Source organism: Pongo pygmaeus, chromosome 11, assembly GCF_028885625.2.
Source record: "Pongo pygmaeus isolate AG05252 chromosome 11, NHGRI_mPonPyg2-v2.0_pri, whole genome shotgun sequence".
NCBI classification, from domain to species: domain Eukaryota; kingdom Metazoa; phylum Chordata; class Mammalia; order Primates; family Hominidae; genus Pongo; species Pongo pygmaeus.
Genome location: NC_072384.2, coordinates 69630128 through 69646059, shown reverse-complemented (window position 1 = coordinate 69646059; position 15932 = coordinate 69630128). Strand labels below are relative to the sequence as shown.

The following is a 15932-nucleotide window of genomic DNA, read 5'->3' as shown; positions in this document are numbered from 1 at the left end:
TATAATACTGATGCTTTTAATATAATAATGTTATGATATTAACACTAACTTAAAGTGATGAAACTATTTTTAATAACTACAATTACTACTATATCAAAATATGTATGCATATAGATAGAGTAAAGGCATTAAGGTTGAGAGTTTGCTCTATTTTTCGAATTTTCATTTGTATCATCACTTCAATTTTTTAAACCATTTTCAGAGTGTTTTCCCATGTCTTTACCTCTTAGTGACTAAAAAGCTGAACAGACTCACAAGAATTTTAAAAAACACTTTTTCATTGTCATTTTTTAGGTATGATTACTATTTGCTAATAATAGAAAAAAACAATGTCTGTTATTACCACAAAAAATATCCATCATACTTACTGCTGTATTTACTTCTCTTTCTCTTTTTGAGACAGCATCTCACTATATTAATACCCCAGGCTGGTCTCGAGCTCCTGTGCTCAAGCAATCCACCCACCTCAGCCTCCCAAAGTGCTGGGATTACAAGCATGAGCCACCACACCCAGCCTATTTGTCTCTATAATCTCTAGAATATTCAAAATACATAGTACATAATCAAAGAATCTGAATTATAAAGACATACCTTTGCGTAAGGGTTGTGGCATCATTAAGATCTGGATGAGCAAAAGGGATGTTACATCATGATAAAGAATTGGAACCTCAGGCTGTTGTTCTTCATATCCCAGCCTAAAAGAAAAATGTAGTCACTTTACATAGTATTGTATATCTTCTCTTTCTAATTTATATGTCACATATATATCTATGGAACAGAAATAAAAACTTTAATACACAAAGAAGAAATCTAAAAAAAAAAACCTTAGGAGTCATATTTTTTGCAAAAAAAAATTATATTTTAGACTCATACCCTCTTGACTCTAACATGAAGAAAATGTATAGAAAATGTGTTGTGTTATCAAAGTAAACAATTAGGATACATTAACTTGATTATGAGTCTTTCTGATCTTAGATTACAGAAATTAAAGTATTAAATAGAGAATGAAAGAATTAGTTTCACTATAAATGGAGTGGCTTATAGGATACTTATCACAAACTTAGCAGTAACGAATAAGTAAGTTTTCACATCATTAAAAAAAGATAGGTACAGTTCCCAAATCAATTCCTGTTGAAAAGGTACGGTTAACTGCTCTTATTAAAATGTTTCAGCCGGGCACAGTGGCTCATGCCTGTAATCCCAGCACTTGGCGAGGCTGAGGCAGGCGGATCACTTGAGCTCAGAAGTTTGAGACCAGATTGACAACATGGTGAAAACTCGCCACTACAAAAAATATAAGAAATTAGCAGGGCTTGGTGGTGTGTGGGAAGATTGCTTGAACTCAGGAGGTCAAGGCTGCAGTGGGCTGTGATTGTGCTGCTGCACTCCAGCCTGGGTGAAAAAGTGAGACTCTGTCTCAAAATTAATAATAAAATAAAATGTTTCAACTTTATAACTAACAAAATTCAAATAAAATCTTTAACATTTGCAAAGTTTCAAAAAGAGATAACCAAAGCAGAACTTAAAATACACTATAAAAGGGCCGGATGTGGTGTCTCATGCCTGTAATCCCAACAGGCATGGGAGGCTGAGGTGGGAGGATCACTTGAGATCAGGAGTTCAAGACCCAACTGGGCAACACAGTGAGACCCTGTCTCTACAAAAAATAAATTTTAAAAAGTACACTATAAAAGACAAAGTAGTAAACCTTAGGAATGTGCAGTACTATGAAAAACATAGACTATATTATAAAGCAGAGCTTATTCTAAAAGAATTTTTTAAATGCCTTTAGAAGGTTAATTTTTTGACTACAGGTTTAATTTTTAATGACAGAGAAGAAAAGTAAATCTTAAGCTCCAGAAGTAGCTAAATTCTGAAGCTACACTATAGACTTGGGATGAACAAAATTGTTCAACTCTTTTATTAGGCTCGATCATTCAGCAAATATTTACTGATTACTTACTACAGGTCAGGCACTAAACACATTGGTGAGTAAATCAACCCCTGCTGCTGAGAAACTTTTAGCTGACAGAGGAAGACAGCTCTCTGAATTTCTCCATTTTCTACAAGTATTCCTTAGTATACTTGTTTTCCTCTCCAAGGATAATCCTTCATTAATGCTATGAATCCTGATACTGTCTTTCAAGTTTCTCTAGCCTCTCTGCAAGGCCAAGGTTTAAAAAAAAAAAAAAAAACGTGTAGGGGTCACACCACTTCTATTATTCAAATTCCCCACAGAAATAGTTTCACATGATCAACAATGATCTCCTAATTACAAAATTTAGTGGACATTTTAAATCCTTATCTTACAGACCCTTGACTTGACTTTAGATACAGTTGAACATTCTGCCTGGAAAATTTTCTTGGCTTTCGTGAAATACTGTCCCAAGTTACCTTCTATCTCTCTGATTACTCCACTTCAGTCTTCTTCACAGGTTCATCTTCCTCTGACTAACAAAAAATACTGTTATTCCTCAAGATTCCAATTCTCCCTTTCTTTTCTCAATAAGGACTCTTTTTGAAAGACCTTCTAATCCATGATTTCAATTGCCAGCTATACACTGATGACTGTATGTCCAGCAATGACTCTCTTGAACTCTCTATCTGAATATCCATTACTTCCACTTGTATATCTAACAGGCAGGCAGCTCAACAGGCCTCAAAGTGAACCCATAATCTTTCTCTCTCTACGCACACTCCCACCAGTCACAACCATTCTATTAGGCTGGTGCCAAAGTAATTGCTGTTTCTGCCACTAAAAGCAATGCACCAACCTTAATACTTACCCCTCTATAATCTAAGTTCTGATGTGGCTCATTTCTTATATCCTCCTGCATTTACACAATACCTGAAACGTAACAATGCCTAAAACATGATAGTCCTCCAATAAAAGCATAATGAATAAATAAGCTAGGAACTTGAGGACATCCCAAAGCCATCTTCTCTCACTCACCCCATATTTAATTGGCACGAAGTCCTAATGACTCTATCTCTACTTCCTCTTTGCCACCCCTATGGCCACTGCCTTTAAGTATTCAATCTCCTCCAATTTTATGTTCCTCTAATTCATCCTCTATATCTTTAGTGCCCGGAAGAAGTTTCCACAGAATGATATCTTGTTTATCATTATATCCCAATGCCTGGATTAAAACAGTTAATAAAACTAGCTGGATAAACAAATGAAATATTCATGGGAAAATGGATGGATGAATCAACAAATAAACAAGTGGTACATAATTTTAGATTATCAAACTGCTACATTAAATTTAACAGGTGTTTAAAAGATTCTCACTTAAAATTAGAAGAAAGTTTATGGATCCATTTAAGCTAGCCCAATTTCACTCTTATGCAAAACTGTACTTTATTGCATAAAAATCAAAAAGGCTTGAGAACTTCTTGCATGATAACCTACAGACCAACAAATTGCAGAGCTTTTAGGTATAGAAAAGAAAAGCATTCCCAAATAAAAAAATTCAATATACTTTAATAAAATAGGGGTAGTATATGCAACTGAAAAGCTTAGAGTGCTTAACAGAATACTAGACACTTATTTTACATTATATGCAAACAACCGTTTTCTACAATACAAGTAATCTTTCTCAAAATGAGAGGTGGATTCCTTTATGCTATTATTAATTTGCTTATTATTGTATGTGTCCTTCCAATATTATTTAAAATCAGTCCAAATTGCCATATGCAAGAATTATATACTACTAAGAATGCATAATTAACAAATGTTTCAAAACTGAAACATAATATGCATACAACAGAATAAAACAAAAACTGAATTAAAAGAATGGGGAATATTTCTAGTTGAGGAAACTGCATATTATAAAGATAACTACTTTCCCAGATTAATTTATGAGTTTAAAATAATTATAATCAAAATTACAAGTTAGGCCAGATGCAGTGGCTCACGCCTGTAATCCCAACACTTAGGGAGGCCAAGGCGGGTGGATCACCTGAGGTCAGGAGTTTGAGACCAGCCTGACCAATATGGTGAAACCCTGTCTCTACTAAAAATACAAAAATTAGCCTGGTGTGGTGGAGTGCACCTGTGGTCCCAGCTATTTGGAAGGCTGAGTCAGAAGAATTGCTTGAACCCAGGAGGTGGAGGTTGCAGTGAGCCAAGATCACACCACTGCATTCCAGCCTGGGTAACAGAGCAAGACTCTGTCTCAAAAAAAAAAATTATAAGTGAGGGGAAGGGCTTAGAAAATGTTCTAAAAACCTTCTGGAGATGGAGAACAGCAAAGAAAAACTGGGAGTCAGAGTTTGGGGAAGAGAAATGAGAGGAACCTAACTCAACCCTATAACTAGACATAATAAATCACCTCAACAATAAACCATCATGGTATTGCCAGAGAAACAGGCTTAGAGCTCAATAGAACAAAGAAGAAAGCTCCTAATCAGGCCTATAATGTAGGAACACTTAGTATTTAATAACTAGGATATAAAATCACTAAAAATACTACTTGGTTATTTGCAAATAAATTTTAGATCTTCACCTAACACTACAGGTGAGAATGAATTCCAAGTATGTTATATAGTTTTAAAAATCATCCCATGAGAAAACTCTAAAGTGAAAATATAGGTAGATATTGCAAATCCTAAGACTGGATTACACATTGTAATACTAGTTATAAAAGTATACATCAGCTCTTGGAAGACATGGGCATTCTAAGTATGAAAGTAATAGGAAAAAATAAGAAATATAAGGTCTGATTCATCTGGCTACATGAAAATTTAAAACTTCAATGGGTCAAGAAAAGTAATTACAAAAGTAGAAGGCAAACATATTTTGGAAAACACTTATAAACAACTATGACAAAATAAGATTTAATATTTTAAACCATGGAGAATCATTCACATAATTTTAAATAAGATGCCAACAGAAAATGAACAGAGGTCCTGAATATATCATTCACACACAAAGAATGTATACAAATAACTAATAAATATAAAAATACTTAACTTTGCTAGAAATCAAATAAATTTCCATTACTTTAGGATCCCATTTTTAATCACTCATATTAGCCAAAAAATGTTTAAGTGATAATGCTTTTTTTGGTAAGTTTTTTCCCCAATAATAATCAGAAAAAATCCTGGCAGTTATTGGCTGATAAGATAAAAATAGCCATTCTAAGGACAGAGAGAGAAATGGATCTTTCCTAGCACATCACTGGCCCATAACTGGAATGAATGAATGGATTGATGCACCCCTCTGTAGAAAAGAGAACCAAAGATTTCAACTACAGGGTTTAATATGATCATTGTGATAACTATCTTTTAAAATGCTTAATATTTTAAAATACATAATTGTTCTCACTAAGATCAGGAACTAGGCAAAGATGTCCCCACTCCCCACTTCTTTTCAACATCATATTGGAAGTACTAGCTAATGCCTCAAGATAAGAAGAGGAAATTAAAGTTATACAGATTGGGAGAGAAGAAATAAAACTGTCTTTCTTTGTTTACAGATTACATGATCGTCTATGTAGAAAATCTGAACAAACTGACCAAAAAACTCCTGGAACTGATAAGTGATTGTAACAAGGCTGCAGGACACAAGGTTAATATATAGAAGTCAATCACTTTCATATATACCACCAAGGAACAATTGGAATTTGAAAATAAACACACAGTATCATTTAAATTAGCAACCCCCCGCCCCAAATAAAATACTTAGGTATAAATCTAGCAAAATATATGCAAAGACCTATTTAAGGAAAATGACAAAACTCTGATAAATGGAATCAAACGACTACATAAATGGAGAGAGACAGTCCATGTTCATGAGTAGGAAGACTCAATATTGTCAAGATGTCAGTTCTTTGCTACCTGACCTAGAGATTCAATGCAATCTCAATCAAAATCCCAGCAAGTTATTTTGTAGATATTGACAAACTGATTTTAAAATTTATACAGAGAGGCAAAAGAGCTGGAATAGCTAGCACAAAATTGAAGAAGAACAAAATTAGATGACTGACACTACCTGACTTCAAGACTTATCATAAAGCTACAGTAATCAAGACAATATGGTACTGGCAAAAGAGCACACAAATAAGATCAATGGAACAGAACAGAGAGCCCAGAAATAGAGTCACATAATTATAGTCAACTGACTTTAACAAAGGAGTAAAGGCAATACAATGGAGAAAACACAGTCTTTTCAACAAATGGTGCTAGAACAACTGGACATTCACATGCACAAAAATGAATTTAGACAAAGACCTATGCCCTTCACAAAAATTAACTAAAAATGGATTACAGACCTAAATGTAAAACACAAAACAATAAAACTCTTATAACATAGGAGAAAACCTAGATAACCTTGGGTATGGCAATGACTTTTTAGATATAACACCAAAAGCATAATTCATGAAATAAATAACTGATAAGCTGAACTTCATTAAAATTAAAAACTTCTATTTGGCAAAAGACAATGTCAAGATAATGAGAAGACAAGCCACAGTCCTGGAGAAAATATTTGCAAAAGACACATCTGATAAAGGACTGATATGTAAAATACTCGTATAAATATAAAGAACTCTTAAAACTAACAGGAAAAACCCCAATTAAAAAATGGTACCACAGCATTAACAGATACCTCACCAAAGAAGATATACAGATGCTTAATAAGCATATGAAAAGATGCTCCAGACTGTATGTCATCAGAGAAATGCAAATTAAAACAATGAGATACCACTACATTCCTATTAGAATGGCCAAAATCTAGAACACTGATAATACCAAATGTTGACAAAGATGTGGAGTAACAAGAACTCTCATTCATTGCTGGTGGGAATGCAAAATGATACTGATATTTTGGAAAACAGTTTGGTGGTTTCTCACAAAACTAAACATGCTATTACTATATGATCCAGTTATCATGCTCCTTAGTATTTACCCAAAAAAGCTGAAAACTTATATATGCAAAAACCTGCACACAGATGTTTAGAGCAGCTTTATTCATAATTGCCAAAACTTCAAAGCAACCAAATGTCCTTCAATAGGTGATGAATAAATTAATCGTGGTACAGACAATGGATTGTTATCTCTATTATATAGAAATGAGCTATCAAGCCATGAAAAGACATTGTGGAAACTTAAATACGTATTACCAAATAAAAGAATCCAATGTGAAAAGCTACATATTGTATGATTCTAACTATATGACATTCTGGAAAAGGTAAAATTATGGAGAGAGTAAAAAGATCAGTGGTTGCCAGGGGTTGTACTGAGGAGGGATGAATAGGTAGAGCACAGAAGGTTTTTTTTAGGACAGTGAAACTACTTTGTATGACACTACAATGGTGGCCAAATGTCATTGCACATTTGCCTAAACCTACAGAATGTTCAACAGCAAGAGTGAACCCTAATGTAACTACAGACTTTGGGTGATTATGGTATGTCAATATAGGCTCATCAGCTGTAACAAATGTACCACACTGGTGGTGGATATTGATAATGGGAAAGGCCATGTATCTGTTACAGTGGGGAGTATATGGGAAATCTGTGTACCTTCCTCTTAATTTTGCTGTGAATCTAAAATTGCTCTAAAAAAAAAAAAAAACAAAGTCTTCAAAAAATAATTGTTTCTATCTCTTATCTATCTCTTAAAGTTTTAGATAGTCTTTTAAATCCAGATTATAAAAATTAATGCCACTGTTGATTCTATGGATAAGAGGAAATGGGTGGAAGAGTTAATAGGAATAGTTTTTCCATTTTTAAAAATAAAAAATGATTATCAGCACAATGAAATTAGAAGGAAATAAAGAAAATAATTTTCATAGGATTATAGAAAAAAGTATATATGAAAAACCTACATCCTTAGATATAGAATTTTATATTGGAAGAGTGTTGAAGTGAGGAACTAGAAAGACATTTCAATTTTAAAAATATATAAATATGAAATATAGATGACATATTATAATCAACTCTTATATTACAACTTAATGAATAAACGAACCATAAAAATGAGAGCAAATGTTGGGGGGGGCGGGTGGGTGTGGAAAAACCAATCAAATTTTCTGGAAATTCCTCAGATCTAGTACTAGGAAAAGAAGCATACAATGACAGTTAAAACTTAGGCTCTGGAATCAGAGAGATTCGGATTAAAATCTCAGCTCCGTTCCTCAACAGCTACGTGTGCCTAAAGATCATGTTAATTGACTTTTCTAAAACTTGAGTTCCTCATATATGTAAAAACTGGGATAAAAGAGTACCTAGTACATACAGTTATTAGTGACGATTAAATGAGATTATATATGCAAAGCACCAAAATGCCTAACATGAAGTACTATATAAGTGTTCACAGCATTTACTACTATCCTAATGTCCATTAATTATTACGGCTTGAAAAGAACAAAATCCAGCAATCAGTATTACGGAAAGCATAATATCTATGTCTGTACTTTAAGCTTTTTAATTAGTCAATACTAGGCTTAGAAACTTTTTGTTTGCTGAACACCTTTTAGACTTAAAGAGCTGTGTGTTCAAATATTCTGTATACCATCTTTGTCCTTAAGTATGCTAGCTAGAAAGGAAAATTACTAGTTACTACTAAGGATAATGACTTTCCTTAGCAACAACACACAAAATACTCAGTTTGCTAATTTAGTTTATAAACACAAAATACACACACACAGTTTTGTTTTTGTTTTTATAAAGAGTAGCAAGATATATACATAGTCTCAAAGTATCTCCCCATAAGATACTTAGTAATTACAAAGGGTAAAATAATCACTTTACAGTGCAGAAACTTGGCACATACTGCCTTGGCTAAATGATCAGAGTTATGATCATAAGTAACAAGTTAAATCAACAGCATGTGCCTCCTCATACCATGCACTAAAAAGGAACACATTAGTCTGTGGCATTTCTGCCAAAAGGTTATAACCTGAATCTAATCACTAGGAAATACTGGACAAAAACAAATTAAAGGACATGCTACAAAATAACTGGCCTGAACTCTTAAAAAAAAAAAAAAAGTGAATGTCATCAAGCACAAAGAAAAACTCAGGCTTAATTTCAGATTAAAGGAAATTAAAGAGACATGGCAACTAAATGTAAGCATAATCTTTTTGTTGTTGTTGTTACACAGTACTTTACTGCAACAACTGGCAAAATCTGAATAGGGTCTACATATGGTAGAGGCCAATATTATTAATAATTATTTCTCATGTGAATATCCAATTAACCCAGCACCATTTATTATAAAGACTATGATTCCCCCAGTGTTCCTTTGTGTCATTTCTGCTATAAATCCAAATATCCAGATATGTGTGACTGTTTTTGTTTTTAACAAGCACATACAAATTTATTTTCTCTCCCTGCCCTTTTTTACACAAATGATGGCATAAAGTACATATTTTCTGTTCCTAGATATTTTCTTAACATTGTCTCTGGGTGTTGTTGATCTTTCAAGATCAGTAAACAAAGAATTTCACTTTTTTTCCAAATTTATCAGAAATGTTTTCAAAGAACTTAGAACTATCCTATGACCCAGCATCCCATTACTGGGTATCTATCCAAAAGAAAATAAATTGTTCTACCAAAAAGACACATGTACTTGCATGTACATCACAGCACTATTCACAACAGCAAAGCCTGGAATAAACCTAGGTCCCCATCAACAGTGGATTGGATAAAGAAAATGTAGTACCTATATACCATGGACTCCTATGCAGCTATAAAGAGAATGAAATTATGTCCTTTGTCACAACATGGATGCAGCTGGAGGCCATGATCCTAAGTGAATTAATGCAGGAATAGAAAACCAAACACTGCACGTTCTCACTTATAAGTGAGAGCTAAACATTAGGTACTCATAGACAAAAGATGGGAACAACAGGCACTGAGGACTACTAGAAGAGGGAAGGAGGGGAGCAAGGGTTGAAAACTATTGGGTACTATGCTCACTACACCTGGATGATAAAAACAATCACACCCCAAACCTCAGCATCTTGCAATATAATCATGTAACAAACCTGCACATGTACCCTCTGAATCTAAAAGTTGAAATTATTTTAAAAAATAGAAATCTAAACATAAAAATTAAAACCACAGAAATACTAGAAGAAAACATGGATGAATGCTTTTTAACTAGGGAGTAGAGGAAGGCCTGTTTAACTATGACTCAAAATTCAGAATAAATGAAAAGATTAATATGACTATATTAAAAAACTTTGACAAAAAAATCATACATGAAGTAAAAAGACATTTGACAATCTGGTGAAATGTATTGCAACTTATAACAAAAAGGGCTAATACCCATAATACATAAACATATCTTAAAAATGAAGAGAAAGCTGGGTGCAGTGGTGCACACTGGTAATCCTAGCAACACGGGAGAGGCTGAGGTGGGAGGATTGCTTGAGCACAGGAGTTTGAGTCTAGCCTGGGCAAAACAGGGAGATCTGGTCTTTAAAAAAACAAATAATAATAATAATAAAGAGGAAGGCCAGGCATGGTGGCTTTTGTAACCTCAGTACTTTGGGGAGGCCCAGATGGGAGGATCATTTGAAGCCAGGAGTTTGAGACCAGCCTGGGCAGCAAAGTGAGATCCCATCTCCACAAAAAATAATAATAAAGAAAAGACCAATGATCCAATTTTTTGAAATAGGCAACAGATTAGAGACTTCATAAAAAGAAAGGCAAATGGATGGGAATGAAAGATTGATGTCTATGAATTTATTTTGTTGTATAGTTTTTACTTCAGAAAAATATAAATTTTATACAATAAAATATAAGTCAAGCGGGAAAAAGCAGTCTTTAAATATGGAGGAAAAAAACTGAAATGGGCTGAACTATAAATCAAGTTGATGGCATAATCACATGGGAAAAGTTAGTTTATGTGATTCAAAAACATAGTTTTTGACTATACATCCCTAGAAGTACATATTCTAATGACAAAGGTAATTTATGGTTAGTAGTAATATTGGTATTTTAAAAACATAATTGAGGCTATACTTTAGTTATACAAATAATTATGTCAATATTATTAGGAATCAAGACTTTAAGAGAAAAAAGATACAAGTAACCAAAAAGAAATAAAATGAAAACTGTGCAATCTTATGTTGATTAGAAATACCAGTAAGAACACAGGATCTTTTTTTCCTTTAAAAAAATATTTCGTAACTCTGTCCACTGAAATGGCCTATAAACAATGATAACCTATTAGCTATGTACGCCCTCTAGCACCCAGACTGTGGTCTCTAAATACCATTTGCCATCAAAAGGAACTAAATGGAGAAATGGCTGATTCCAAGTATAGAATAGAAAATGTACAGAACGAACCCGGGCCAACTTGTACCAGAAAGCGAGGATATGATGAAAGACTACTTGGCTCATGTCAAAAGTACTAAAGTCAGTCTGGAAAGATTCTCATTAAAGTAAAAGGGAGCAATTTGTATCAAAAAGAAGAAAGATTGAAATGGAGTGAAACACATCAAATATATATAAAATCCATGACAGCATAAAATACACCAAAGACCAAACTTATTGGTCACTACTGGAAGTTAATAGGGCATCCATTCCTTACTTTGAAAATGTATAAATCAGAAAAGAATCAAGTATTCATCCTGCCAAACTGTATTTCAGGGTCAACAAATAGTTGATATGGTAAAGTTCTTTATAAAAACATTCCATCTAATCAGAAGAAAGCATTTTTTAAAATCACCATTTTGCAGCACCTAATGAAATAATGGATTTTAGCAAGAATTATCAGGGGTCCTTAAAACCATTAGGTGAAAGACTGATGGGGCACTTTACAATGCAGGAATCAGACTAAAGCTACCTGAATCCACTAATTGTAACATAAAAAGAGAGACAACCAGCCATTACATGCTTTCACTTGACTATTTCATCTGCATAAAAATCAGTGGGATTCTTTAAAAGATTTTCTCACATGGTGGGAATTTGTATGCAATTTTTACAGACAGCATAATGGTAAACCGTTTTCAGTTCTTATGATATATTTCTGTGCTTCATAAAGAAAATGTGAAAAAATCACATATATTGAAATTTCAATTCCATTTTTATATTTAACACCTATTTTTCATATAGAGTTTTAATTGATTTTAGTCTTTCAATTATACTTACTGTGGATTCATCTCTTCTAACTGGGTGAGCTTTCTCCAGGGATTATACTCAGAGTCAATGCTATAAAGCCGCATGTGCAAGGCTAATACATGAAACAGCTGATCTGAAAAAATTGAAGAAAAGGTAATTAGAAAGTTCACACATTTGTTCCAGAACAAAATTCAGACAAAATTTCTAGTTATTTCATAAGGAAATCTGTTTCCTATCCTGACAATTAAAATTCACCAAGTTTAAGTCCCAATTACTTCACACTCTCTTTTATGGTAAACTCTGAAATACATATCCAAATAATCTGTGCTAGAATCTGGACTGTCCTTAGACTCAATCTTAATACAGGAATGGTTTTCCTCATCTCCTATCACAGACATACTTGTCCTTGACTTTACGCTGCAGCCTTGCCAATTTGTACTTCTCACCATTGTGGTCTCCTCCTAACCAAACTTTACTATTATCTTCAATCCTCTACCCTGGGTAATATGAACCACAACATCCTAATAACTCACTGTTAGGTGAAGTTCTTTCTTTGCCTAATATGTGTCCCTCTAAACTTCGTTTAGACTGAAGAGTGAATTCATCATCTTTGGATTCTACATAAAGAAAAAGTAACTGAAACAGAGTATTATTTGTTACTATTCCAACTATTTAAATTTATTCTACCTGAATTATAACAATAATCTACCAATTTTGGCTTTCAACAAAATACTGCTCATGACATGTAGAAGAAAATATCATGTTTAAAATTATTCTGGAAAAAAAAAACCCTAAGTATTGCTTTTGTATCTGATGCACCCCTTCTTTTTTTGTTATAAATGACAATAATTAAATTATTCTGCCACACAGAATAATTTAATTATGACAATAATTATTCTGCCACACATACATATTTGGAAATCAAAAGTCATATTTTAGAAAATCAGATATGATACTTCTTAACATATGATTAAAATTAATTCTTAAATCCAGGAAAAAAGTTAACTGAATGACACAAACCTATTATTGTTACTTATTTTCTAATTAAAACTAGACCAGATTTTGTTGCTCTGAGCCAGCAGACCTAGAAATTAACTACATTTTATGTTAACTTACTCAAGATCCATCAATATAAATGGTGTAGTATGGGATGTGCATGTGTGTTTATGTGTACATGCATGTATGTGTATAGTAGTTTGGGAAGCTGTTATAAAACATATGAGAGCTGTAATTTGAGTAAAATAAATGTTCTACTCTATGGGGCAGGATAAAGGAAATATATTTTTATAAGTTTCAATCTGATCTCTCTATAACGAACAGAGGAATCTAAATACCTTACCCTGTTTCATCTCCTATTTATAAGTCAATGTGTAGCCTACATCTTCCTTAAATTTCTTCATTCTATTAATGACTTAGTTACTTATTATGTGTCAGGCATTATGTTACATTGATTGGTAATCTCAATTAATTTTCACAAAAATTCTACTAGGTGGGTAATATTATTAACCCTCATTTTTGAGGCAAGTAAGTTTCCCAAATTTCCAGTTTGGGAATTTCGTAGACGATACTGAGAACAAGGGAAGTTTTAGCAGAGGAAAAACATGACTAAAGATTGGTAAATTTTCTTTTATTTCAATTCAATTATACATATGAGACTACTAAGCATATAATTTATACTTTTAATGAGTGTTTTAATGACTAAAACCTAAAAGTGTTTAAAAAACTAAATTCTTCTCACAGGAAAATATTAAGATTATCTCAAGCTGCATGGTGAGGATTCTGCATTCTTTTTATATAGGTATTAACTTGATCAAAGGGCTCATTTTAATATCTCCTATCAAGATGAAGGTGGATCATCTTAGTTTCCCCAATTTAATCAAAAGCATAGAAGCTGCAATTGTACTAACCTGTTTTGCATTGAAACCACAGCCAGCACAGAAAATAACGTTACATTCACCTATTTTCCTAATCCCTATCATAATTTAAGAATTTCAAAATGTTAGTAGAAAAGTTTTTCATCATTTCCTCATTCTATAGATAAGAAAATAGGTCCAGAGAAAGGAAGTACCATTACTATATAATAGACCAGAAAGATGATATTATATCATCTTTCTGGTCTATTATATAGTAATAATAGTTATAGACTAAATCTATAGTATGTTTGTAAGTTGGGCTTACATACAGGCAGATACATATATGGTTTGTACAAATATGAAATAAATTTAATATTGCCCGCTCATTCTTAATAGTTATTCTAAAAGCTAAGAATAGGATTCAAGATTTGCCACCTCTTAGTTATTTCTACCACTCCACTTCTTGGGAGTTTTATGATTAAAATAAAAGTACAGGATTCCTTCTCTCTCTGTCTCAGAGAACTGACCAAATAACCATTAATAACTTCAATTTGTTAATAAAATTCATTATTTATTGTTATTTATTCATTGTTTTGAAAATTTAGTCTTATCAGTAAGACTGAACTCTAATATTCATTTAGCAGCAAAAATACGTCTTATACCAGACAAATATTAAAGACGTAGGATGAAGAGACTCTATAATCATAATCAAAAAGTTAAAAACTTTAAAAAATGTATTAACTACCAACTGCATGCATGACATTTAAAAAGTTGGAAAATAATTATATCACGAAAGCATATTATTAAAATTTTGAGTAACAATAACAAAAAAAATTACTCCTTTCCTAGTATAACACATTTTAAAATTCTAAAATTTGATCCACATATATAAAAAGATTTGGAAAAGAGAAATACCTTTAAATTCATTTATAAGCGTGCTGTGATTTCAATCTATGTATAGAAGCACCACTGTCTGGGAGGAGCCAGGAAGTCCTGGATTCAATCCAAGTCTGTACTAGCCATGTGTCCTTAAACAAATTACCTAACCTTAGTTTTACAGTCCGTAAAATAAATAAAATATCATCTTTCTGGTCTATTATATAGTAATAATATATTATTACTATAATATATAGTTATAATCATAGAATATATAATATATAGTTATAATTATATATATAATATATAGTTACAATCATAGAATAAATCTATAGTATGTTTGTAAGTTGGGCTTACATACAGGCAGATACATAGATGGTTTGTACAAATATGAAATAAATTTAATATTTATAAACTTTACAACTAAAACTAGATATTACAACTAAAATTAGAGATTATTATACATTGGAAACATAAGGTCTCCACATAAAACCATCACTCTACAAACACATGTTAACATATATTCTTAACTCTCTTCTCTCTTCTTTCCTTAATTTTTGGTACCACTCTCTTCTGGCTTTCCTCCGGTTCCTTCTCAGTTACTTTTATGTGCCCTTCTTCTGCTAATGAACCCTAAAAGGTGACATTTCTCATTAAAAAAAAGGAAAAGGCATCCTTTATTAGTCCTCTTTCCCTCTCATTCTGCACACACTACTTTACCCAAGCCCACTTCTACCTCTAAGTTCACAATTCACAAGGCTCTCCGGTACTTCAGATGTTCAACAGGCACCTCAAAATCAATACACCCAGACTAACCTGATTATACAGCCTTGCCCAGCTCCAATGTTAATTTCCTTTTATAATTCCTATTTGAGTGAATGGCACTCTTATTTGAGTAAATTTCCTTTGTAATTCCTATTTGAGTGAATGACACCACTACCCATGCAAACATCCAAGGAAAAACTTGGGAGTCATCTCCTACAGCCTTGCCCTCCACCAATCCTATTGGTTCTGCCTCTTATGATCCATCCTATTCTGGACCACTCTGCCACTACACTGTTTTCCACCTAAATTGCTCAACAGAATGCTCACTCAGCAGTATGCCTTTTGGTTCACCCCTTCCAATCC

The 15932-nt window shown here is 32.9% G+C and overlaps 1 protein-coding gene across 4 annotated transcripts in view; it reads right to left on the bottom strand.

Moving 5' to 3' along the window:
- The window catches only part of UBR3 (ubiquitin protein ligase E3 component n-recognin 3), a 256230-nt gene that overhangs the window by 42538 nt on the left and 197760 nt on the right, over positions 1–15932 (bottom strand). For all 4 annotated transcript variants that reach the window (XM_054476978.2, XM_054476980.2, XM_054476979.2 and 1 more), the window contains exons 31-32: positions 12106–12208; positions 592–695 (exon numbers count right to left, since the gene is read on the bottom strand). In XM_054476978.2, the coding sequence (XP_054332953.1) occupies positions 592–695; positions 12106–12208 (207 nt within the window). The remainder of the gene's footprint in view (positions 1–591; positions 696–12105; positions 12209–15932) is intronic.